Source organism: Canis lupus, chromosome 14 (assembly GCF_003254725.2).
Source record: "Canis lupus dingo isolate Sandy chromosome 14, ASM325472v2, whole genome shotgun sequence".
In the NCBI taxonomy this organism is placed as follows: domain Eukaryota; kingdom Metazoa; phylum Chordata; class Mammalia; order Carnivora; family Canidae; genus Canis; species Canis lupus.
This window is the reverse complement of record NC_064256.1, coordinates 44002497-44028792: the sequence shown is the minus strand read 5'-3', so window position 1 is coordinate 44028792 and position 26296 is coordinate 44002497. Positions and strand designations below refer to the sequence as shown.

At 39.1% G+C, this 26296-nt stretch overlaps 1 protein-coding gene across 6 annotated transcripts in view; it reads right to left on the bottom strand.

Annotated features, from left to right (window-relative positions):
- ITPRID1 (ITPR interacting domain containing 1) overlaps positions 1–26296 on the bottom strand; it is a 142403-nt gene that overhangs the window by 9637 nt on the left and 106470 nt on the right. For all 6 annotated transcript variants that reach the window (XM_025464549.3, XM_025464550.3, XM_025464547.3 and 3 more), the window contains 2 exons: positions 8028–8110; positions 6368–7633 (listed from right to left, as the gene is read on the bottom strand). In XM_025464549.3, the coding sequence (XP_025320334.3) occupies positions 6368–7633; positions 8028–8110 (1349 nt within the window). The remainder of the gene's footprint in view (positions 1–6367; positions 7634–8027; positions 8111–26296) is intronic.

The window sequence follows — 26296 nt, the reverse complement described above, 5'->3', positions numbered from 1 at the left end:
AACTTTCTCTTTTTCTTCCTTCCATGGGGATCAGTCTTAACAGTTGTGTTAATTCCTCTTAGCCCTGTTTTTTAGGAAGTCTCAGATTTCTTACTCTTTCCCCCCAAAACTCAATGACCAAGATCCTGGCAGCCTCATGGCTATTTTTACTGGAATTGTCATAACAGAAATACTTTCCTATAAGTGATGTTTTTATACTGAAAGCTCCTCGTCATTTTGCTTTGAGAGTTTGGTTTTGATTCTGTCCCCTAATTTTTATATGTGAGTAACGTTTGTTACATGGCAAAACTCTAATTACTTTTGCTTCGGTGTAAGTGCATTTGCACCGGTTAGAGGAGTATTTGAAGTGTTACTGATGTCAGCAAGCGTGCTTGAAAGGTGACTGCAACTATGACTCTTGAAAACGGGAAGCATCGCAGAGACCATGAAGGGCTCTTTTGAAGAGAAATGTTCTGACACAGAATGACAAAGTGACTCGTCCACGGTCAAAAAAGGTCAGCTTTCAAGTCTGATTCATTCTTTTATTCTCAAGATCTAACTGAGCGGGATGCCTGGGTGGCTCAGTGGTTGAGCGTCTGCTTTGGCTCAGGGCATGATCCTGGAGACCTGGGATGGAGTCCCGTGTCAGGCTCCCTGCATGGAGTCTACTTCTTCCTCTGTCTGTGTCTCTGCCTCTCTCTGTGTGTCTCATGAATAAATAAATAAAATCTTTAGAAAAAAATTTAATTGATCCACGTAGCTGGAGACCGGGACGAGTTATTTGTCCCTTAGGCATGACCTGGTTGAAGGGTCCTAGTAGATTCCTACAAGCTGACCAAGTTCTAGGGATGGTGAGGCCAGGGACATGGAAAGCCTCAAGGAGGCTGAGCCTTAGAAACATTAAATTTTATGCTTCCTCTAGTTATTTTGGGGTAACTCTTTGTGATTGGAAGGCACGCAGGCTGGGATTTGGGACTGATGGCCTTTTCTTCCCTGAAAAGGGAGTGAGGCGGAAGATTCTGAAACAGTGCCATCTTCTGGCCATTTGGAAGTACTAAAACTACATTTCAGGAAAAAAAAAAAAAAGGCAAACTTAGGCAAGGAAAAAAAGAAAAGAAGCTGTTTTAAACTCCCCCCCCTTTTTTTTTCCAATGTAAGTTCTGGGTTATAACCCAAAGGCAATGAATTAAAGGTCTACTCGACTGACCCAAACCCATTAAAACAAACTTTAACTTCAATTGTAAGAGCAACACCACCAGAAAGCATCGAAACTTCACTTTTGAATGGGCTCATCTTAACTTTTTAAGCTGTGTGTGCTTTCTTTTTAGTTAAATCTAAACCATGAGCATTATAGAAGAATTTTCTGATATCCGAAAGTCTTATTTCAGATGATCTCATTTGCTTTTCTGGAAAGGTTTTTTTTTTTTTTTTTTTTAATTGATAAATTATTATGAAGAACTCACATATACATAAGACTTAATCAAGTCAACAAACCAGGGTGACCCGCAAGACCACAGAAATGGCATCTACCGGGATCCCTGGGTGGCGCAGCGGTCTGGCGCCTGCCTTTGGCCCAGGGCGCGATCCTGGAGACCCGGGATCCAAGCCCACATCAGGCTCCCGGTGCATGGAGCCTGCTTCTCCCTCTACCTGTGTCTCTGCCTCTCTCTCTCTCTCTGTATGACTATCATAAATAAAAAAAAAAAAAAAAAAAAGAAATGGCATCTACCAATTAGTCAAGTTAGTCTCTGAATTGTTACCTACTGCCCTGTAAGGGGAGGAGGTGGGGATGTTTCCTGAGTCTTTTATCTAAAATTGCTCTTATTTTCAACACTCATTTGGAACTTCCATTGACAGCTTAGAGTATCTGTCCCTGCCTATAATCTTCACTGGGTCCAAGATTTATTTTCCAGATAATTTTTTTAATGAATAATTTTTGTAACCCTAGCTAGCACCTAGCATCTGATTTACAGACATTTTTCTCCAGAACATTTTTCAAGCCTTACAAACCCTTACACACTCACTCACCATAGATACCTTTTCTCTGTGTTCTTGAGTTTGTTCTTTGGCTTAAGCAGCCTCCTCTTGTGGGTGAATGCAATCCCTCATTTTCACTTGCTTTTCTGCAAGTGTCTGCGTGCCTATGTGCACACCTGCATACAAGTATAATAATGCATGTGTAAAAGATTGCTTTCTTTGAGTGTATGTTTGTGGTTCCTTGAATCTAAGTAAGGAGAAATGCATTGTTATCTAATAAAACCTTATATTTCAAGGTGTATAATGTCAGATTAATTTGATGTAAAAATAACATTTTTTGGTATAATTGTAAATTCTAGGAGGAGAGCAAACTGAGGCACTATGAGACAAGCTTTTAGAAGACATGAGATGGTGGCATGCATTCTCATTTAAACTCCTGTTCAGGGATCACTGGGTGGTGCAGCAGTTTAGCGCCTGCCTTTGGCCCGGGGCATGATCCTGGGGTCCCGGGATCGAGTCCCACGTCAGGCTCCTTGCATGGAGCCTGCTTCTCCCTCTGCCTGTGTCTCTGCCTCTCTCTCTCTCTCTCTGTGTCTCTAATGAATAAATAAATAAAATCTTTAAAAACAAAAAAAACCCTCCTACTCAGTTGAAAGCTGCCCACTAGTCTGAAGATGGCCATTGTGCGTAATGGGACACAAAACCCCTGCATGTTCTGCAGAAGAGCTAATATTTTATGATGTCAAATCAAGAAGAAGGTCTATTTCCAGTTGCCAGATCTCTCCACATAGCTGGGGCTACTTGGGCCCAAGGTCATCTCTTGACACCAGGTAGGAGAAATGGGGGGATCTCTGCTGTGCCCTGGAGCTGGCCCAGGTTCAATCCTTGGTCCCAGTTCTAATCAATGTCCCTCTGCCTAGCTCCCAGAACCAGTCCTCACCCTGTTCCTGCCTCTGAGTTTCCCCAGTGCCATCTCTCAAAAGCTGTAGTCCTCTGCCTGCTGCTGGGATCCCAGGGGCTGCATACCCACTTGCTTCTACAGTTTCCAGAACCATATTTCTGCAAATTCATAAGGACACCCCCAAATACCTTATTGACCCTTATGTCTTTTTTTTTTAGATTTTATTTATTCGTGAGAGACACAGAGAGAAAGGCAGAGACATAGACAGAGGGAGAAGCAGGCTTCTTGCAGGGAGCCTGATGTGGGACTTGATTCCCTGGACCAGGATCATGACCTGAGCTGAAGGCAGAAGCTCAACTGCTGAGCCACCCAGGCATCCCCCTTTATGCCTTATTAAAACTTTTCATATTAATGGTCTTACTGGGCTATACTAACTGGTCAGCTATGCTCTCTGGATGCTATGGTTTGCCTGATGGACTAGACAGCTTCCTGGCACCGGTAGTCAGGCCCACCCTTTGAATACCTGAGCCTCTCTAGACCCTGGTGTCTCTTTTGTCTGCACTGGTTTGTCACAGTCGCCTCAACCATGCTAATACCCTTATGAGGTAGAGTGTCTTTTCTGCCCATGGGAGGCTGAATTACTCTTTTTTCTTTTTTCATTTGTGGCCATACAACTGAGCAAATGATAGGCTAATTGAGTATCATATACAGAGCTATTGCCATAGATACTCGATTATAATATTAATAAATGAAGTGATAGCACTTCCCAAAGAGAATTTAACGATAGACGTCTAGCTTCTTAGTTTGTGGATACATGTTTGTTATTTTTCTTTCTTTTTTTAGAGAGAGAACACAAAGGGATAAAAGAGGGGGAGAGAGGTTCTTTAAGCAAACTCCCTGCTCAGAGTGTGGAGCCCAAGCAGAACCTGGTCTCACTTCCCTAAGATCATGATCTGAGCGGAAATTAAGAGTCAGACACTTAACTGAGTGAGCCACCGAGGCGCCCCTATTTCCCTTTAGAATACAACCAGTAAATGATTTATATTGTTTTTAGGAGTGATGATGTGAACAGAAACTAGATAGTATCTTATTATGGAATAAATAACTGCAACATTTACATTAAAAGAATGACATTTAGTAAGTCTAGAGAGGCCTTTTCTTCTGGAGTTTTTAGGATAATTTTGATTTTTTTTTAATTTTGATTTTTTAATACTTTATTATTCTTAAAATATAGAACTAAATATGGTTTAATTTACATATCCTTGTAAAACTTATCTTAAAAATGTAAATTAGAAAAAAATCTTTATTCAGGATATTTTAGATTGACAACCTGGTTTTCCTCATGAAAACTAGAATACCTGATTGTAGGATTTAATATTTTTTCTCTCTACAGTCTCTTAAAATGTCACCTTCTCTAGCTATCTTTCATTCTTAACATTTTCCTATATTAACTATGGAGCCAACAAAATGTTTATTCCCTTAGAGCTGAGCTTTTCAGCCCTGACGTTGTTATTTGGGGTAGATAATTCTTTGTTGAGTAGGGGTATGTCCTGTGTACTGTAAGATGTTTAGCAACATCCCTGACCTCTACCCACTAATAGTAGCAACACCTACTCCAGCTATGACAACCCAAAATGTCTCCAAACATTGTAAAATGTTACCAGGGATGGGGGCAAGTTATCCCCAATTGAAACCCACCAGCTTACACCATTTTTTGGGGAGGCAGGTGGGGGAGGCAGAGGGAGAAGGAGCAAGAATGTTAAGCTGGTTCCATGCTGATTACATGTGGAACTCAATTTCACAACCCTGAGATCATGACTTGAGCAGAATTCAAGAGTTGGACACTTAACTGACTGAATCACCCAGGCGCCCCCAAATCCACCACCTTATAGCATTTAAAATCCCTTAATAAATATCAATGATGATGGTGGTGATGACTCCTACTATGCTTCAGGATTTGGACCTGGGCATTTCAACTTTAGCCTTTGCATTTCACTCCCACGAAACTTTTGGATAGTATTATAATCTCAATGACTTCTTTTACTAGTTCAACCCTTATTAAATGACCCACTTAAAAATATTCCAAATGCCCGAAACCTTGCAATTTGAAAAAATGATGTAGTAAATTATCTTTCATCGATCCTCTTTCTATGTTTATATAACATTTATGCAGATTTCTAGATGTTGAAGGGCTACGTAGTAATTTGCCTTATCTTTCACATAATCACTTTCTCATGTAGCTATTACACTTCTACAGATTTAGATATTTTAAAGTTAGACACATCGTTGCCCAAAGTGTGTGGTCCAAGAATTTGATATCAGCTAAATCTGAATTTGAATCTGGATTAACCACTTATTAGTGGGGTAAGTTGGAAACTTACACTCTCTTAGTTTTAGGTTCGTCATCTGCAAAAGGGGAAAGACTTGGCATTTATCTTAGGGACTCAGGATTCATGGCATGGATGAAAATGAGGGTTACTTGACATAAGGTAAATAAAGTGATTAGCACAGGCACTCAATAAATATCTGTGGAATTAAAAGAATGGGAAGGTAACTCATCAGGCATCAAATAGTAGGCACTTAACAAATTATAATTGCCCTCCACACTCCTTTGAACAGCTGTAGCCCTATGTTATCTGTGCCACCTTTCTGTTTTTCGCTTTCTATACAGGAAATTTCATGTGTGACACTCTTAATTTTGTTAACAATGGCTAAGCTTGACAGCCTAGATCATTTCTCACCTTGAGAATCACTGAAGAGGGGACACTGAAGGCATCACTAAATGCTTATTGATTTATCAGGGGCAAAACAGGTTGGGGGGGCTCATTCAGTTTTCAGTTAACTCAATGTCCGCTTTTAAATAAACTCAGCCAAGATGGAGCAGAAGTCCCTCTATTTCATATAGAGCTTCTAAGGAAGCTCTAGATTCAAGAGCTGAACAATAATATAATAGTAATGAAAACTAGTAAGAAGATTGGGAGCCATACAATTAACATTTTCTAGGGCTTTCTGTGTGCTGGGCACTGTGCTGAGTGTCTGAGCATCCTGAGTGCTTTAGAGGCTTTCTCTCACTTAATCCTAATGTAATCCTGTGTCGGTGGCATGAACAGACTCTCTATTTTACAAAACAGGAACTAGGATCAGAGAGATTTAATGGCTCGTGCAAGATAATTCAGCTAAGTGAATTTAAGACATAGAATTGTTCAGTTGGAGATGAGGTACTGATGCATTAATGTTTATAACCTTACACATGAATTTATTATGCTCTAACCCTCTGTAAAATGGGGATTAATAATGAAATTTTCCTCCTTACCTCAGAAGGTGATTGAACATATCAGATAATGAGACATTTGTGAGACTATATCATAAGCTCTAAAGCACTCTACAAGTATTACTCATGATTTGAGATGGAAAGATATGCCCCAAGAGCTCAAATTCAGGAAGCCCAAACATTATCCCCGAGTTGGTGTTCTCCATCTGCCTTCCCGTCTCTGCAGAGATGATACTTACAGAACACAGCTCCTTCACTGTAGTGTCCTGAAGGATGTTCAACGTCTTAATGAACTGGGCTTCCAGATGATCATCTGAGCATGGGCAGTGCCTACAGGCTGAGAGCACAGAGCTGGGGCTCTGCCCCTCTGAGTGGCAGTGGGGATGGTGATGACAGCAGACACAGCAGTGGACAGGTACAGTGTGACAAATGGCTGCTGTGTCTAGAGAGACAGATTTGGTGAGGTACTGGGCCTTGTTACTTGGAGCTGAACAGCAATGCCAGGGCCTAGGCTCACATATATTGGCCTGAACAGAAACATCACGGCACTCTCTTGATCTTGTCTCCAGTCTTGGTTCTGTGGTGGGAACAGGGTCACCCATAGTGCATTCTAAAGTCATTCCTTTAGAATCAGCCCCCAAAGCCACAGCATTCTGAGCAGCCGATGCCAGATTGGAGGACATCTGGATTGTCACAGACCTGGAACCAACAGTGTTTGAGTCAGCATTTGGAGGAAGCTTTTCCATCTCAGATTCTGCTCTATGTGGTACTTGACCCAAAGCAGGACACACTGGCTTTGCTTGCTGAGTATCTAGGTGGAGAATGGACTTTTCAGATGTTTGAATATTGTCAACTGTATAGGACAGGACATTACTGGGCTTGGAGATGTCCTGTGGTGGGCTTTCTCCTATCAGTGAGATGTTGTTGGTGTCAGTATAGGTTTTGTTGCTTTCTGCTCCTTTTGGGTCCTCAGAGTCATCATGACGGCACTTGTGAGCAGGATCAATTCCAGGTGATCTTTGGGACTTGTGGTGGTGGCTTTGCATGTATGCTTCTCCAGGCCCCTCAAGCTTCAGAAACCCATCCTTCACTTCTGTGATGTGGGTCACCATAAACCCCAGAGGACAGTCATATCTGGAGGTAACTGTGCCCATGATGGCCTCATATTCAGTTTGGGGCATGGGTAGGTACTGCCTCAGATGGCTGTCTTTCCTTGGGTGTTCTCCCCGTCTGCTGGTTTTGTCAAGGGCTGTATCTGGGGCCAATGGCTCTTGTGGCTTCTCCATATCCTCAAACTGAGACTCTTTCTCTACCATGGATATTGAGGCCTTTTCCTCCCAGATACTCCAGTCTTGTTTTGAAAAGGAAGCGCTCACCGTACTCTTGGAATCAGATTCATCTGACTCTTGCTGGCAGTACTGGGGTGACACCAAGCACTGGCTCTGATCCCTTGGCTTTCTACATCCATTCTCAGCAGGATTCTGGCTGCTTGGCAAGGAAGGCAACTGTGTGAGAAACCAGGATAAAAGCAAATGGGTCAGGAGGATGGGGAAGGCACTATGTTTCAGAAGTGTGTGTGAGTCTTTTCCTTATCATCACCATTGACTGAGGAGTCAGGAGATAAGTGTTATAAACTCAGTTTTACATTAGTTTACTACTTTAACTAAGCCCTTCTGTCTATGGGGCTCAGCTTCCTTGTTTGGTAAAATCAAAAGAAAATAAAAAGGAAAGGAATGCTAAGCTTTCGGGCACCTTGTTTAGTGTGATCCATCATCCCCCATCCCCTGAGTCCCTATGCTAGGTGTCTTCCAAGGGCTGATTGCCCTTTCCTGATGTGCTGGCTAGCTTTCTACTTATCTTCCTTTTTATTCCTATTCCAGACCTCCGGTGGCCCTCTACCTGCAGGGGCAGGGGCTCCAGTGGTTCATCCAGGAACCCACTGCTGTCAGACTGGCAGCTGTTTTCTCGGTTCACTGTGGCACCTGTGGAAAGAAGAGGCCTGGAATCAGTGAAGGGAAATAGGCTGTCAGTGGGACTGAGATTGAACCTCCTCTGTTGCTTGATCCTCAATAAAAGCCCACTTCCTGGAAACAGAGCTGAACAAGGGAATTCCAAGGATTTATTTTCTCGATTGTTAGAGGGTTCAGGTAAAATTGTGTCACTGGTTTCCTGAAATAAAGGAAACAGGACCACCATCTCTTAAGACTAAATAGCAAATGATTGCAGATGCCTCTTTAATAAGGGGAAGAAAATCCATAAGGAAATGAGTTGCTCTTAAATGCCACACTGGCAAAACAATAAAAAAATGTATATATCTGTGCATATGTATTTTGTAATGAACTGAATATCATGTCCCTCCATCCCCCCCCCGCCCCAAAATCATATGCTGAAATCCTAACCCCCATGGTAATTGTATTAGGAGGTGGGGTCTTTAAGAAGTGACAGGTAATAGAGCAGAGCTCTCATTAGTGAGGTTAATACCTTATAAAAAAGATCCCAGAGAGGAAAGCTCCCTTGCCCCTTCCACCAGTGAGAAGATGACCACCTGTGGACCAGGAAGTAGATTCTCACGAGCTACTGAAACTGCCAGCACCTTGACCTTGAACTTACTTCCAGCCTCTAGAACTGTGAGAAATAAATTCCTGTTGTTTACAACCACCAGGTCTGTAGTATTCTGTTATAGCAGCCCTAATTGACTAAGACATATATGTCCTTTTTTTTTTTAACTAAACATTGGATAATAACTTTACTAGCTTCATCTGGATGCTATATGACTACAAGTCCATGCTCATGTTTTAGACTGCTTTTCTTGTCATTGCGAAAGGCTGGAAGGGGCAGAGAAAGAATAATGTTAAGTGAGGGCAGGTAATGACTCTAAATATGAGCATCTGGAAATTCTAAATCTATCTGAAATTTTACCATAGATAAAATACGTTATATTAGCAGGGATAGCAGATGTGGGTGGCTACTAGAGGACGAACCTGATAAAGATTAAATTGTAATATTTTTTTTTCTCCTACTTAATGGCAACTGCTTTATGGGCTAGAAGAGGAGGTTGCCTGGGAAGAGGGTTGTTGGAGTGTAGCCCTTCCCCTACAAAAAGCAGAAAGAGGAGCCCTATATGTCCTGGGAGAAAAGACTGGGCATGGGTCCGGGGAGTGGCCTGAAAGGAAAAAAGTGATTGCTAATTGATCTCATGCTTGGCTATTTGGTACCTAAGTGAGAAATTGGGAATTTGCCTTTGCTTGAAGAACCAGCTGCTGCAGAAGAGTTCAAACGAAAAAGCAAACAATCCACCCTCTGCTTAAGTGTTCTGGATCCAAACTTTGAGAGCAGCCCCACAAATAAGAGCAGCAGCACCTCATCAACTTGTAGGACTCTCTCCCACCAGTCTTAACTGCCCATGTGTCTGAGCAACGACAGTTGGTAGAGCTGTGGGTCCAGGGGTGGTCTACCCAGCCCAAATTCCAACTACCTCACCCTGTAGTCAAAAGAAAGAGAAGGGGGCTTAGCTTTGTAGAATCAAAGTTTACAAATTCCATATTCATTAATCAGCCTCAATTAAAATTAAAGTCTAAAAATCAGAGGATGTAAGTTTTTATTAGCTGAATTCTAGAGAAACAGAGGAAATTTGAGAAAACAATATCTTTGACCTTGCTGTTACCTCTTTTGTATAGTTCAGAGTAAAATGTGGAATATATTTACAGGTCATAGACTTAAAGAAGACTTCGGCTTCTGGCAAGCAGATATAATAGGAACTAGATTTTCCTCCCACCTGAAACAACTAAAAAGCTGAACACAGTATGTGAAAAATGGTTTCCAGAATATGGGTGTCAGGTAATTTAAAATGGCTGTCCCTGAGAGGCAGGAACAAATAATGTGAGCCCTACAATCACCCAGCTTCCTGCTTTGAAATAGTTTATAGGCTGCAGTGTAGAGAGGGAAGGTGGACCCAGGCAGACCCTGGCAGTCTCCCTGGGTTGAAGAGACAAAACCAAGAGTCCAGAATGACAGAGCCAGCTAGAGTTTGCAGGGAAGAATGGGAGAGAGGAGGTAGATTTACAAAGAGAGAACTCATAGAAACCCTCTTGAGTAGTTAGCTGAAGGCTGATCCGCTCCTGTGTGTGAGCAAACACCAAAGACTGGGGACAGAATCACTGGAAAGGCTTAGGAGACACAGTGCCTAGCACTCCCCAGGCCTGGAATAGTGCATGCTTCCATCAGCCAGGTTCCAAAACTTCACCATTCACAGAGCCCTGGTGGAGCGGAGTGCTCAGGAGGCTCTCGCTGCAGGACTGAGGAATAATTAGCTCTGGAAAGAGCATTTTTCCTACGTTGCAAATCTTAAAAGTGAGACCTGGAAGGATCAGTCTGTTTCTAAGTAACTCAACTCTGTCCCAGACCTAAGATAAAATCTACACTATCTGGCCTCTAACAAAAAATGCCAGGCATGTAAAGAAGCAGAAAAATATGAGTCATAGGGGTAGGGGCAACCAATCAACTGAAACTGACTTAGGACTGAAAGAGATATTAGAATTAGCAAGCAAGGATATTAAAATACTATGATTACAGTCCATGTTTAAGAAGCTAGAATAAAGATTAACTGTGGAGGGGAGACTGCTAGATACTAAAAAAATTACCCAAATTGAAATTCTAGAGATGAAAACTCAATGTTTCAGGTAAAATTTATATTGGATGGGATTAACAGCATTTTAGAAATTGAAGAAGAAAAAGATTAGTGAAATTGAAGACACATCAGTAGAAACTATCCCAAATAAAAAGGACTAAAGAATAAAATTTAAAAATCAAAAGAGCTTGAGTGAACTGTGGGACAAGCCAAGAAGCTGAATACATGGGTCATTGGAATATTTAAAAGATGGAGGGGAGCCCTGGAAGAAATACTTCAAAGAAAAGTTTGTTTCAAGATGTTTGACAAACTCCAAGCACAATAAATATGAAGGAAACTATACCAAGGCACATCAGAATGAAATTGCCCAACACCAGTGATAAAAAGAAACATCTTAAAATCAGCCAGAGACAAAAACACACATTATACACAAGGGAAACAAAGAAAAGGAAAGCAGTGGGTTCTCACTGGAAATGATCCAAAGGATAAGACAGTGGAGTGACATCTTTAAAGTACTGAAAGAAAAGAACGTGTGGGTAAGTTTTTTTTTTTTTTTAAAGATTTATTTATTTCTTTATTTGAGAGAGAGCAGTGGGAGAGGGAGAGATAATCTCCAGCAGATTCCCTGCTGAGTGTGGAGACTGACTTGGGGCTTGATCCTCGGACCCCAAGATTATGACCTGAGCCCAAATCAAGATCCCAATGCTTAACTGACTGAACCACCCACACACTCTAAGTGTGGGTAAGTTTTAAAGATTTTTTAAAGTTCTATAAATCTTTCAAAATAACAACAATTTAAACACAAAATAATAACAATGTAATGTGAGGTTTATAGGAAAGACTTAGAAGAGTAAAAACAAGAAAACAAAAACACTTGTTATAAAATTGAGTAGTTTATATGGAAGGAATTCCCTGTGAGGCTTCCCTTTAAATATGATGTACAATCTTTATAGAGACTTTAGCCTTGATAATAGTAGAATATTTGTTTACGAGTTGTCAAGGGAAATAGTATATATGCATTGTATATTTATTATAGGAAATTTACTTATGTAATATTTACACAATAGAGTGTGATATTTAAGATTTTGCTGCTTGTGTTATAATGAGCTCCACCAATATTAAAACTCTTCAGCTCCTTTTAGAGTTAGAAAAATACCACCTATTTTTCTCCTTTTATCAACTATGGGTATGAAATCAACAATGATTATGGCAGAAATCTTTCAGATGCTTAATGCAGAATATAAAATATTTTTCTGGTGCTATGCAAAGGGCTCTGAGCACTTTGGTTGGAGCCCTTCCACTGAATAGCCCTACAGGGTGGGCAGCCCATCCTCAAGAGTTCTCCATACAAGCGTCCCATTCCAGTCTACATGCTTTGGGACCCATGGCAGCTTTTCTAGTTAGCCCCCACAATGGCTATGCAGTGGACAGAGCATGGTACAGGAGAGAGCAATATATGGGACTGACTTTTACCCCTCATTCTCCAACCCTATGCTATGTAAATGTTAGGGGGTCCAGAGATATTCAACAGCAGTGTTGAACCTTGCTGAAGGATGGACAAAACAGCTCTGGAACCTCTTCTTTCTATATGTCTTGGTGCAAGATTTGCAGCATAAGCTGTGAAGGACTTCCATACATCATTATTCTTTGAATATTCTAGACAATCCCTAAGCAATTACTATTCTTGAGTATAAGCTTCATTTAAAATGGTTGCTATTAGGCATTCAAATTGGCAAAGAAGAAGTCAAACTCTCCCTCTTCGCCGATGACATGATACTCTACATAGAAAACCCAAAAGTCTCCACCCCAAGATTGCTAGAACTCATACAGCAATTCGGTAGCGTGGCAGGATACAAAATCAATGCCCAGAAATCAGTGGCATTTCTATACACTAACAATGAGACTGAAGAAAGAGAAATTAAGGAGTCAATCCCATTTACAATTGCGCCCAAAAGCATAAGATACCTAGGAATAAACCTAACCAAAGATGTAAAGGATCTATACCCTCAAAACTATAGAACACTTCTGAAAGAAATTGAGTAAGACACAAAGAGATGGAAAAATATTCCATGCTCATGGATTGGCAGAATTAATATAGTGCAAATGTCAATGTTACCCAGGGCAATATACACGTTTAATGCAATCCCTATCAAAATACCATGGACTTTCTTCAGAGAGTTAGAACAAATTATTTTAAGATTTGTGTGGAATCAGAAAAGACCCCGAATAGCCAGGGGAATTTTAAAAAAGAAAACCATATCTGGGGGCATCACAATGCCAGATTTCAGGTTGTACTACAAAGCTGTGGTCATCAAGACAGTGTGGTACTGGCACAAAAACAGACACATAGATCAGTGGAACAGAATAGAGAACCCAGAAGTGGACCCTGAACTTTATGGTCAACTAATATTCGATAAAGGAGGAAAGACTATCCATTGGAAGAAAGACAGTCTCTTCAATAAATGGTGCTGGGAAAATTGGACATCCACATGCAGAAGAATGAAACTAGACCACTCTCTTTCACCATACACAAAGATAAACTCAAAATGGATGAAAGATCTAAATGTGAGACAAGATTCCATCAAAATCCTAGAGAAGAACACAGGCAACACCCTTTTTGAACTCGGCCACAGTAACTTCTTGCAAGATACATCCACGAAGGCAAAAGAGACAAAAGCAAAAATGAACTATTGGGACTTCATCAAGATAAGAAGCTTTTGCACAGCAAAGGATACAGTCAACAAAACTCAAAGACAACCTACAGAATGGGAGAAGATATTTGCAAATGACATATCAGATAAAGGGCTAGTTTCCAAGATCTATAAAGAACTTATTAAACTCAACACCAAAGAAACAAACAATCCAATCATGAAATGGGCAAAAGACATAAACAGAAATCTCACAGAGGAAGACATAGACATGGCCAACATGCACATGAGAAAATGCTCTGCATCACTTGCCATCAGGGAAATACAAATCAAAACCACAATGAGATACCACCTCACACCGGTGAGAATGGGGCAAATTAACAAGGCAGGAAACAACAAATGTTGGAGGGGATGCGGGGAAAAGGGAACCCTCTTACACTGTTGGTGGGAATGTGAACTGGTGCAGCCACTCTGGAAAACTGTGTGGAGGTTCCTCAAAGAGTTAAAAATAGACCTGCCCTATGACCCAGCAATTGCACTATTGGGGATTTACCCCAAAGATACAGATGCAGTGAAATGCCGGGACACCTGCACCCCGATGTTTATAGCAGCAATGGCCACGATAGCCAAACTGTGGAAGGAGCCTCGGTGTCCAACGAAAGATGAATGGATAAAGAAGATGTGGTTTATGTATACAATGGAATATTCCTCAGCTATTAGAAATGACAAATACCCACCATTTGCTTCAACGTGGATGGAACTGGAGGGTATTATGCTGAGTGAAGTAAGTCAGTCGGAGAAGGACAAACATTATATGTTCTCATTCATTTGGGGAATATAAATAATAGTGAAAGGGAATATAAGGGAAGGGAGAAGAAATGTGTGGGAAATATCAGAAAGGGAGACAGAACATAAAGACTGCTAACTCTGGGAAACGAACTAGGGGTGGTAGAAGGGGAGGAGGGCGGGGGGTGGGAGTGAATGGGTGACAGGCACTGGGGGTTATTCTGTATGTTAGTAAATTGAACACCAATAAAAAATTAAAAAAAAAAATAAAATGGTTGCTATTCTCCTTCTTGCAACCCTAAGATGAAATGATATATTCAAGCACTAGAACATAATTCTATGTCAGAGTTCTTTCCCACATGTTTTGGTTGGTCCACATCAACCTGGTCCAAATGAAAATAGAGAACCAAAGTCAAGGGTCCCTAAAGGGTAGAAAGAGTGATTTTCTCTAAGAAGGACATGTTTAAACTATAACTGTTACCTTTAGCTAATTGCACTACTGTAAAGCACAATGAACAAAAACAGATAACAAAATAACCTCCGAGACTCATTTAAGTGAATTTTGGAAATGGCCAGATTTTGAGAGCTTTTCTTTGATGGTGAGATCCAATGGTGGAATTGGGCGTAGTTTTCTCAGTACCAGAGGCTTGTTTATTTTAAAATTTAGAAGTCAGATACATGCATTTGAATCATTTAGAGAGTTACCAAGTAATGTGTGGGCCAATTTACAGATGGTTTAGTTTCTTCAGAGAACTAAAAATCTTTCCGGCCTATAAGCCACCTTTTCAACAACTAGATGATAAACATCTCGAAATTGGATTCGCAAATTCGAAACATTCTCTTAAGGGTGTAGCAATTAAATCATATAAAGGATGAGAAACCTCTTAGCCCAGGACAGCTACAATAGATGGTTAAACAAAACAGACAAATGCAAATGTGCATTGTTTGTCCTCACACCAAATATGTAACACCGAGGGCATGAATTAAGGGAAGACAGTATGGCATCTGGCAGGGTAATAGTAAAGGGGGGCCAGCACCCCCCAGGCCAACCCAGCCCAGTTCCCGAAACTATCCAGGCCAAGAAGACTGGGAGAATCTTAGAAGCTTCATCAATGGGATTTTCCATAGGCTCTTAATAATGCCCAAGAAGCTACAGCTCTTCCTTACTTCATTAGATTAGGGCTTTGAGTTCCCACCTTTCCTCTACCTACCAGTCCTTTCTTCCTAGCAAGATCTAATTATTCACATCCTCCCCTACTGGAAGGATCTTGCTCCAAACCACCACCAGCCCCTTTATAGGTTTGTCATGTCCCTTTAGACATTCTGGTTCCTCTATCTGCCAATCCCATAGCTCAAGGGGTGGCCAGCTTCTCTACAGTGTATGCTACTGAGATCCATGTAGGACCCTTAACTGAGTCGTTTAGAAAATCCAGAACTAGATCTACTGGATTCAGATTCTGACTCTCTTATTTACTAGCTGTGTGATCTTGGGCATGCAACTCACATTCGATGAGTGTTTCCTTATGGGGAAAAGAATAAATATGGCAATGATAGGTTACTTGTGGGATTGCAATGAGAATAATATATGATAATAAGTACTGGATATATGAAGACTTTATGCACCTGTAAAAGATGATATAATTATGTATATAAATTTTGTTGCAGAACATTCTCTTAATGTTATCAAAGAAAACTCAAGTACTATGAATATCATTGTTATCAATCATATGTACCATTATTAATGCTGTTTGTTAAAAATCCCCCTTTTCAGCACAGGCCTGTCTTCATGGAGTTAGATTTTAACCTTTCCCATCAAGCGGACCCTGCCTGGGCAGTACTGCTTCACTGCCTAAAAAGTTTGAAACATTTCTGCCTGGGAGACAGATGCCTCAGGCACTTTGTCTGGATAATCAGCAGGTGGCAGCATTATACCAACCACAGAACCAAGGAGCCAGGGCCCTACCTAGAGTCCTTAGAATGGCTGCAAGTCCTAAGAAAAGTTCACCCAAACGGCTGCTTTTCTGAGCTGAGTTGATAATAAAGGCTTTTGAATCAATCCTAAGTAGAGAGTTTTACTCTTAGTGTAGTCTGAGCTCCTATAGGCTCAGGAAAAAGAAATTCTATGGAATTGAAACATAGGGAGGGAGAAAAGGAAAAGGAGTCTTTATATGTGTAGTATAGGCTGGAGTTGTGTAGAGCAAAAGAAAGAGATCAGACTGGGGCCCACCATCTACATTGATCTATTCTACTTCATTGATTTCTTTATTTTTATTTTATTTTATTTTATTTTATTTTATTTTATTTTATTTTACTTCACTGATTTCTTTGCCATGGTCCCCTCTCTTCTAGCCCCCAGTGACAGAAAATTCTGTGACAGTTCTGTGATGAAGTTGAGTCACAGGAGCAATTCTGTTGGAACTGGACTGGACAATATAGACGATGCAAACTCAAGGTGGGCAGGTAGCATAAGTTTGTGAAGCAGCTGGGATGCAGTGTGGATTGTCTGGACTCCAGAGGCTGTATTCCTCCAAAGTCATTTTGAAAATTAATTTTAAATGTTTGGTAGAACAAATAAAAGTACTCTATGGGCCACAGTCAGTCCTCCAGATTGATAGATAGGATGGTGCCACCTATCATCCAATGCAGGAGTCCCTTCCAGAACATTCCTTACAGATGGCCATCTAGTTAGTGCTTACACATTTGTGGTAACAGGGACCTACTTCTATCTAGTCAGAACATATCATACCTTTTAGGAAATGCTTCTTTATGTTGAGCTGAATTTACTTTTGCATTTTCCATTTGTGGGTCATAGCTTGATCAAGGGAGTAATAAAGAACATGTTTAACTCCTTTTCCTCAAACCAGCTCTTTTGTACTTTCCAGGCCTTTTATCCTCAGCTTAAATCTCCCCAGATCCTTTAAATCAGCCCTCACAGGGCAGTTTTTAAGCCATTGTGTCTTGTATTTCTCAGTTAAGTGCTTACCTAGTAATGTTTGCTATAAAACCGATCCCTCAGAACTAGATTCAGTAGTTGCGATAGGGTCTGACCAATGGCGCAGAGGAGGACCACCCTTTGCCTACTTCTGAATGTCTCACTTATACTCACAGGCCAAGATTAGTCTAGCCAGAAGTTCAGTTCCCAGTGTTGTGTTATCCTGAAATTGGCCCTATTTTGTTCTCTTGTGAATTCAGTCGAGCTAATTTGGGACCACATTTCTATCCTGTCAAGACGATTTTGACCTTCATTCTTAAATCTGTTTGTGTTATCTGTGGCCTTGCAACCCCTTCTTGCTGTGGGCCAAGCCACTGCTAATACTCTAAAGAGCCTGGGAATGCTCTACTGCAAAACTCCATTTTATCATTTCACAAATATTACTGGGCCCCTGTGGGGTCTTACACTGTTCTAGAAACTCCAGCACAATGTCAACAAAGATACTCATCCTCACAGAGCTTATATTTATCTTGACTCTGATCCTAGAACTGACGAATGGCTGAGAACATTCGTGACTGTGGCAAATATTCCTGAAGCAATTTAATTCTTCTTTCTATGCCAAGCCTGCTTGGGCGGAGGAGTTCCTATCCTACAAAGATTTCTACTTAATGTTTCCATAACTTCCAGAAGTGCCCTGGTGACATTTTTGTTTCTTTTTTATTTTAAATATTTTATTTATTTATTCATGAGAGACACACAGAGAGAGAAGAAGAGACATAGGCAGAGGGAGAAGCAGGCTCCCTATGGGGAGCCCAATGTGGGACTGGATCCCAGGACCCTGGGATCATGACCTGAGCTGAAGGCAGACGCTCAACCACTGAACCATCCAGGAGTACTGACATTTTTACTTCAAGCTCTTTCTTATTACCTGGGCATTCTTCCTTCCTTCCTTTTTTCTTCCTTTTTCCCTCTTTATTTCTTCCCCTTTCCTTCTTCCTTCCTTTCTCTCTCCCTCTGTTTGTTTATCGTTGCAGTTTTAGCAGTCTGTCCTCTATTCTTTAGTGAAAACAGTCTTCCTTCATCATCACAAAAGAACAAGAAGAAGAGGAAGAAGAAGAAGAAGAAGAAGAAACCGCAGAAGAAGAAGCTGCTTTTTTAAACTGCTTCTTTTAGCTTAATGCCATTAGTTGTTTTTTAGGATCATTAGTGTGTGATGGTGAAGAAAATTTGGAAAATGAAAAAATGTCAGTAAGAAAATGAAAATCACTTACCGTCTGAACCATGCAGAAAAATTATTATACTCTGTCTATAGATCTTTCCATCCAGCACATTTTCTCTGTGCACAGGGATATGCGTCTATTTTGTAAAATAAATATGACATACAATTTATAATCTGCTTCCTTTGCATATATATGTGAGTTTTTCTTTATCAAAAGTTCCTTATAATGTGACTGTGCACATGTGTGTGTTTGTGAGTAAGCGCATTTCTGTTTCAGATGGTGGTGTCATGATTTATGCTGTGTAGAAAACAACTGGATAGGTTTCTGTCTTTGTTTCTATGTCCTCAAGCAGCATGGAGAGCTGATGTAGTATTATTTCCTTAAACTTTTTAAAGAATTTAAAAGAGCTCAGCCTTAAAACCCTGACCATGGTGCATTTTAAAAGATGAAATTCTTTGACAACTTTCAATTTTGGCAATAGTTACTGGTATATCAGGACTCCCACTTCTTAGATTAATGCTAATTCTTACTTTTTATTTATTTTTCTAATGTCATCAGCCAAATAATTTATTTATCTTCATTCTAGAGTCTCTAAAAAGAGAAAAGACTACGTCTGTGCCTTTTAAGATAGCTTTGGCCTTATTTCATACGTTTTTGAATGGCCCCTTTTTAAAAAAATCCATCCTATCTAATAGTAATGCTGTCATTCCTGTTTTCCCTTTTCTTTTTTGCATTGGTATACTCTTTTGGTATATTTTTGCCATTCATTTTTCTTTTAGCTTTTCTGTTACTCCTTATGTTACATGTGGCTAACATTTTAAAAAATTTATTTATTTTTTATTTTTTAAGTAGGCTCCACACCCAGTGTGGAGGCCACTGTGAAGCTTGAACTCACCACCCTGGGATCAAGACCTGAACTAAGATCAAGACTGAGTCTCCCAGGCATCCTATAAATGTGGATAACATTTTTAAAAGACCTTTGAGTCTTTTCCTTTGTCAGATGCATTTATTCCATCTATGGCTATTTTAATAAAATATTCATTTAGTCTTATTGTTTGTAATTTTACATTTTCTATATTATAACTGGGATTGATGTAGCAAATATGTCACACACTTGATACAAATCTGAAAATAAGCATCACTAATAGTTTATAACAGTCTTTTCTGTTGAGCTGGAATCCAGCCTCAGACTATTTGTCAGCTCAACATTACAAACGGCTAATATATATCAGTGAAAACTGGGACACAAGTTATAATCTGTATTTGCTATCCTACTGTTGTATTAATAAACTCCAAACTTCACATTTAAGTAGACTCGATTTTGAACTGCACCATAAACAGCTGTCTCAGAGATTAAAGGAGATAATATAAAACATTTAGCATAGTCTTTATATTCTGAATATTCAGAATGTGGCTATTTGGCTTAATATTTGGTATATAATTAATTAATTAATTAGTTATTCATGTTTTTTTCTTTTGCCCCATGGACTATATTTTCATTGATTGCTTTTTCCCCTCTGGTAATTCACAAGGCATGGAAAATGGTTTTAAATCTAATTGGTGATAACTTAAAAAAAATCTAAACACTTCAAACTGCAATTATCAACATCAAGAATAAAGCAGTATCTATTGACTCCCCAATTAATCAGTATTTGCTGACAATTTTATTTTCTTCTACATTCAGCTTTCTCTGATATGATCTAGGATTTTTTTTTTTTTTTTTTTTGATCTAGGATTTTAGTTCCAGGATATTGTTGTTGAATTCTTTTTTCATGTTTCTTCTCTTTTAAGAATTTTCATGGTATTTGCATTATGCCTATATAATTTATAATTCCCAAGACTTTGCTTGTCTGAAATGATGCTTCACTAAAAATATGACAACTCAAAAGTGTATAGAATTCTGGAGCTATAAAATTTTCACTTAACATGTGTCTTCACTATCTTCTGGCATCTAATAAGAGGATGTTTGTTGAGAAGTAAGTGAGCATGAAAACTCCTCTCTATTGGTCCCATGGTCTAATCATTGTATTTTTAAATGCATTATTCACTCTGCTTCCTCTGACATCTTTTCAATACCACTTTCTTAAAAATCATCATATCAACAAATTACCTTAACAATTGTTGAAAGGACACTTTAGAGTAATATATTCAGAGGGAGTGACTTGTGATGTTTCTCTCTGCTCCCTCCTCCCCCATAAGCTATGTTTCTACCCACAGGAGAAAACAAGCCAGTGTGCCTGGAGCTAGGTGACATAAAGTAATTAGGGGTTTGATCATGCAGAATTTTGGAATGAAACAATTTAGGATCCTAATTCAATTAAATATTTCTACAACAGAACATTTATATGAATCTATAAAGATTGTATTGTTTCAATATACATATCCTCTTTGTCTCCATAGATTCTTATTTATTAGATATTCCTGAGTCAAAAAAGAAGGGGCACAGATCCAGTTTTTAATAGCAAACGTGCATTCACTTTCCTGGAAGAATGTAATGACATATTTAAATTTAGATCCAGAGTTTATCCTATATTTGAAAATAGAAAATTAGAAGTTTCCAGGGTGAAATGAACAATGTCCCCATTATCATTTGGGACAATGGGTGGATTTCAAATTTTGTAATACTAATATCTTTGGAACTTTTAATTTCTGTACTGAGTCGACTACCACAGGTCTAGAGACAATCAGTTCAATTTTTTTTTTTTCCTTGTGAAGCAGTTTGGGAGCAAACATTATTCGTGCTTGAGTTAACTAGTTGATATGCAGGTGATTATGTCAAATCCTCAGACAGTAGGAGGAAGTAGTCCTTTTACTTGGTAGCCTACTTCATCAAAAGCAATAATCCAAGATTAAAAAAAAGGAAAAAAATTGAATTCACCAAGCTGGAGAACTAAGATTTTCTTCAAGAATCAGGCTTATGATTTTCATCTAGCTGCAGTCTAGGGGACAGACATGGGACTCATGGTTGCATCAGGGACAAAGGTGGATTCTCAGGGAAGTCAGCTGTGTGTGTTTGCTCTCCATTTGCCCTTCTTTGCCTCCACTGCCTCGCTCTGGTCATTCTCTGTCCTATCTGTGTTCCAAATTTACACTTCTGTTCAGTCCATGGGAGGTGCTAGTAGAAGGAGGAGGTTGAAGGCAGGAGAAAGAACAAGGCATATTTATTCAACCACTGCCTTCATGGTGTTGTTTTTTTGTTTGTTTGTTTTTTTTAATATGGCTGCATTTCTTTACAGTAAGAGTCTTGGTGAGGTGTTCTTCTCTCAGGCTTCCACTTTTACCTGGCCCTAGTGCCTGATTCTTTCTCTGTCTTTTCAGACCTGGTCTTTTATTCTTGCTAGCCTTGGAGTGCTTCCCTATCTCTTGTTGGTCTCTTGAACCCAGCCCAAACCTATGAATAGTTCCTTTTCAAAATCTTTTCAGTCAAACCGTTTGAATATACTTCTCTTCCCTGCCTGAGTGATATATCCAATACAATCGATCAGACAACTAAAAATGCCTTGCCATGATTAATTTCCATATAGTATTGTATCCTTTGATTTTAATTCTGAATAATCTGCTTTTTAAAAATTTTTTTTAAAAGATTTTATTTATTCATTCATGAGAGACACACAGAGAGAGGCAGAGAGAGAGGCAGGTCCCTGAGGCAAGCCTGATGCGGGACTCAATCCCAGGACCCCAGGATCATGACCTGAGCCAACCACTGAGCCATCCAGATGCCTGATTAATCTGCTTTTTAATAAAAATGAGGTTTGGGTTTTTATAGGTATCTCAAATCACTCAAGTTTGGAGAAAAAATGGGCAGAGAATTGGGCAGTGTCCTCCATATCTATCATATTTACTCACTTTCTTCTCTTTGTCCTGTTTATGCTGATGATGCTCTAAAGAATAATTTCCATGTCAGCTTTTTCTTTTCTTTTCTTTTCTGTTTTTCACTATGAATGTTCTTTTTTAAAAAAATATGAATGTTCTTTTATATTGCTCCCAAGTTATCCTAAATTTTGATAAAATTATTTTATATATATTCGCATTCATTTAACAACAATCATTTACTGATTAGCTACTCTACACCAGGCACTGGATGGACAGGGAAGAGAATTGAAAGATGCAGCCCAGATTTTGACAAGCTTGTCTAGTAGACATGCCACAGATTAATGATAGAATAGATACTAAACAAAAATCCTGAGACTGCCTTTTTATTTAATTTGATAGCAATGAAATTTATCCCAGGATGTCTTTCCCAACATATATTTTTTAGAAACACACAATGCATAAGGTATGCCTCCTAAGCAATAAAAATCATCTTAAAACTGATGATTAACTATCTTCTAGAAGAAGCTTGCTATATTTATTCATTCACTCCACAAATATTTATCTCTTGAGTGCATGTTGTGTTAGATAATGTGCTAGATTCAGGGGATACATAGTGAATAGAACCATGCTTCTCCTCTCCAGAAGTTCACATTCTGAGAATGAACTTTGAGGATGTCAGAGGCCTTTACAAAGAACAAATAGCCTTATAACGAGAGTTTTGGTGTACGTTTAAAACTAAGTCCTTTTATCTGGGGTTCCAACAGCACTGGCTTCTCCGGTAGAGCATGTTTTTCACTGACATGCTAGAACTGTTTGGATTCAAATGCCAGAAACTATTCTGAAGAGAAATCCTGAATAACTACTACAGGAAGGAACTCAAATTAAGCTGTCGTATCCATTTTTGTGATATTCATGATAGGAAAGGGAAGTGTGATAACAAAAGAAAAGAACAACCACAGATCTGTAAATAGTAAAATTCAAACAAAAAATGTACTAGGAAAACTTATTCCTACTTAGTAGCACCAGTTCAGTGAAGGCAATTAAAAATATTATTAATGGCATTTCTCCAAACATAAGGTTATACACCCAAACTTAAAGTATATCTGTGGTTGTAAGGTGCCCTATTTCAAACTGACTTTTCAAAAGGAGTCATACAGTAGGCCTATTTCAAACAAGCAATTTTTATATCTTTAGTCACACAAAATATACTCCATTGCTTTATGTGATGCTATGATTCTTTTTCCTGGACTTTGCTCATATGAAAGGAAAACCAGAAGATGCATGCACAGTAACAGATTTGGAGGCTGAATTCCTTTTTTTTCTTGGTAGAACATGTTTTTGCCAAGATTACAACCCACTTGAACTTCTGTCTGTTCTTTGATTTTAGAATCAACTTGGGCTCCTTTTAACACTGGAAAAATCACATATTGAGCCATGGATAAAGAAGTCTTAGAAAAGTTTACTGAAGGTTTTTATTATCACAAAATATCTGTAAATAAAGAAACTTCATATTAACATTTAGTGCAGCTAAATATATATATTTCAGAATATAGTATTTTAATTTTAGGTGAGATCATTTTATTTTGATTAAGCAGTTATAAATTTATAAAGGAAAGATTTTAAAAAAGCCCATCCTAAAAAATGTCTACTCTGATTTTTTAAATGTTTAAAGAACACGCTTTATTTAAGAACCTATTTGGTCCTCAACATATTCATTTGTGAGTGCTTGCTGTGTGCCAGGCACTAAGGTAAATTCTGAGGATTGAAGAGAAGTCAGACACTATTCTTGACCTCAAAATGTTGAGGTATGGTGGATTTACCTGCTTAAACTTAGCTTGACACATATGGTTTAAACATAGAATAAATTAGGACCCTGTTACAAAGAGAATTTATTAATCATAATACAACCAGAATTGAAGATTCAAAACTGAGAGTCTTGGGTCTGGATTTGGCCACTAATTATCACTGGCACTTGGAGCGAATCACTAACCTCATGGGCCTTTCTTTCCTCACATATAAAAGTATACACATAAAAGTACAAAAGTAGTCATTAAGCCTTTTATTTTGTAATGACAAAAATCTGATTGTCTAAAACTAACCATATAACCCCAATCCTGCCCCTAAATATATCTAACATGAGTATGCATATGGGTTGAACATGGTTCCCTGAAGTCTATGGAGATAGATAAAGAATATTTTGCATGTATTTACAGACAAAGGAAAGGAGAGGGGACTAAACCTATTTTTAAAAAGTAATAAGATATTATGGTTAATATATAACTATTAAAGATAAAGTGAGTATAGTTTAAAAATTGGAAGAAGACAAAGGGAAACATGGAGATAGAGAGGAGTAGGAGGAGAAATTTTCTCTCTCAGACATACTATATACAAGGCAATGGGCAGCCAGGTCATCCAGAATGAATCCTGAAATGCTTTGTGGCACCCACTCCCTCGTGATACGTGTGATAAACCATCTTATCCATTTTGGCTTCTAATAGACTGCAATCTGCATCAGCAGAGCACATTTTATAATAAAGTTATTTACAGCATGGAATCTGGGCAGAGCGTGCCATTTGGAGTCAGAGAGTTCTGGGCTTTGTCCTGATGCCAACACTTGCCAGCTGGGTGAACTTGAGCAAGTTCCTTAACTTTTACGAGGCCTGATTTCCTCATTCACAAATTAGAAGTAATTGCAGGTAAGTCTTAATCCTCAACTATAATTATGGTGTTCTGCATTATAACCCAATTAAAGGAGGCAAGTTTCTGAAAATCTGCTTCTGGCCTATTTTGGCTTTCTTGGCTCAAGACCTTTTTTTTAACGTCATCTCTACCTTCTCTAAGGAGATGAGCCTCCTGGAGGCATTTTGTGCTGGAAGTGAGGTAGAGAAGAGCGAAGAAACATTCTGTACCTTCCCTTTTTGACCAAAAGTTTTGTGAAACATGAGTACCTAACGGTGGCAATACCCTGATGCCTCCAGCAGGGTTGTAACTCAGAAGAAAAGGATGTGACAAGGGAACCCCCAAAGAATAATGTAAACTTGCCCTCTTTGCATGTTCCCATGAGCAGCCCTAATTTTTTGCTATGGGCTATTGGTCATATTGAGGGGGAAGAGGGGCAAATTGGGTGGTGACTGGAAAGATATACATAAAGCAGAAAAGATCTTGGGTTTGGAGAAATGGTTACGCTTTCGATCTGGGTATAGACATCCCAGCCCTTGCTCCTATAACACTAATGGTATTGAAGAGAGTATGATAATTCCTAAAAGTCTGTGAGCAATGGGTTTCTGCCTTCTCCAGGCTTCCTTAGGATCATGGGGAAGCTAAGACAACCAGGAAAAATGTGTGAAGAGCATGTAAAATTTCTATAAGCACAATAAATACAAGTGTGCCTCTGAAATTTTTCCCCATCATTCCCCTTGCTAAAATAGAAAGGTGACTATATTTTCTTTTCCTGCAGTGCTTTGTAGTGTTAGAAGTAAATTTAAACACATTTCTTCTGAAGAAGTCAAATTTTTTTTTCTGAAATATAGTTATTTGATCTCCATTCTTTTAAACCAAGATAACTGCTTAGTTTATGGAACATAGTGTCTCTACTGCAGGAACTGGAGGAGGGCACAATTATAAACCAGAAACTCACAGGAGTATGGTGATTTTTTTTTCCTTAGAAATTTGAATTATTACTTTGAATTATTCGGAAGGTAAGGAACTTGCCTAAAGAACAACTGTTGAAAGAGGAGGCCAATTGCAATGTGTTTTCCCCGAAGTAATTTTGTGTGAACTCTTATTTCTACTTACAAGGAAGTTTTCTTTACAAAAAGCAAGATGGTTTTGATTTTGTGCTGATAACACATTTTCTTTTAATTAAATTGTTGGGAATATTCAGTCTCCATTTCAATGCCCCTCTTGCTTAACTTAGAAATCCTTAATACCACACAGAGGTGTGATAACTTTGGACAACCTAAATGAAGGCTAATTTTATGATAGGTTATCAATGAATACATCATATTGAGAAGCTCCTTTACATTAATCAAGCTCTCCGCAAAAGTCTATCACTTTTTAATTGTTGGTGTTATCTCTACCCTAATGAGAGCAATGCTTCAAATCTGCTGAGGGTTAGAAGAGTAATCATAAGATCTTCTCCT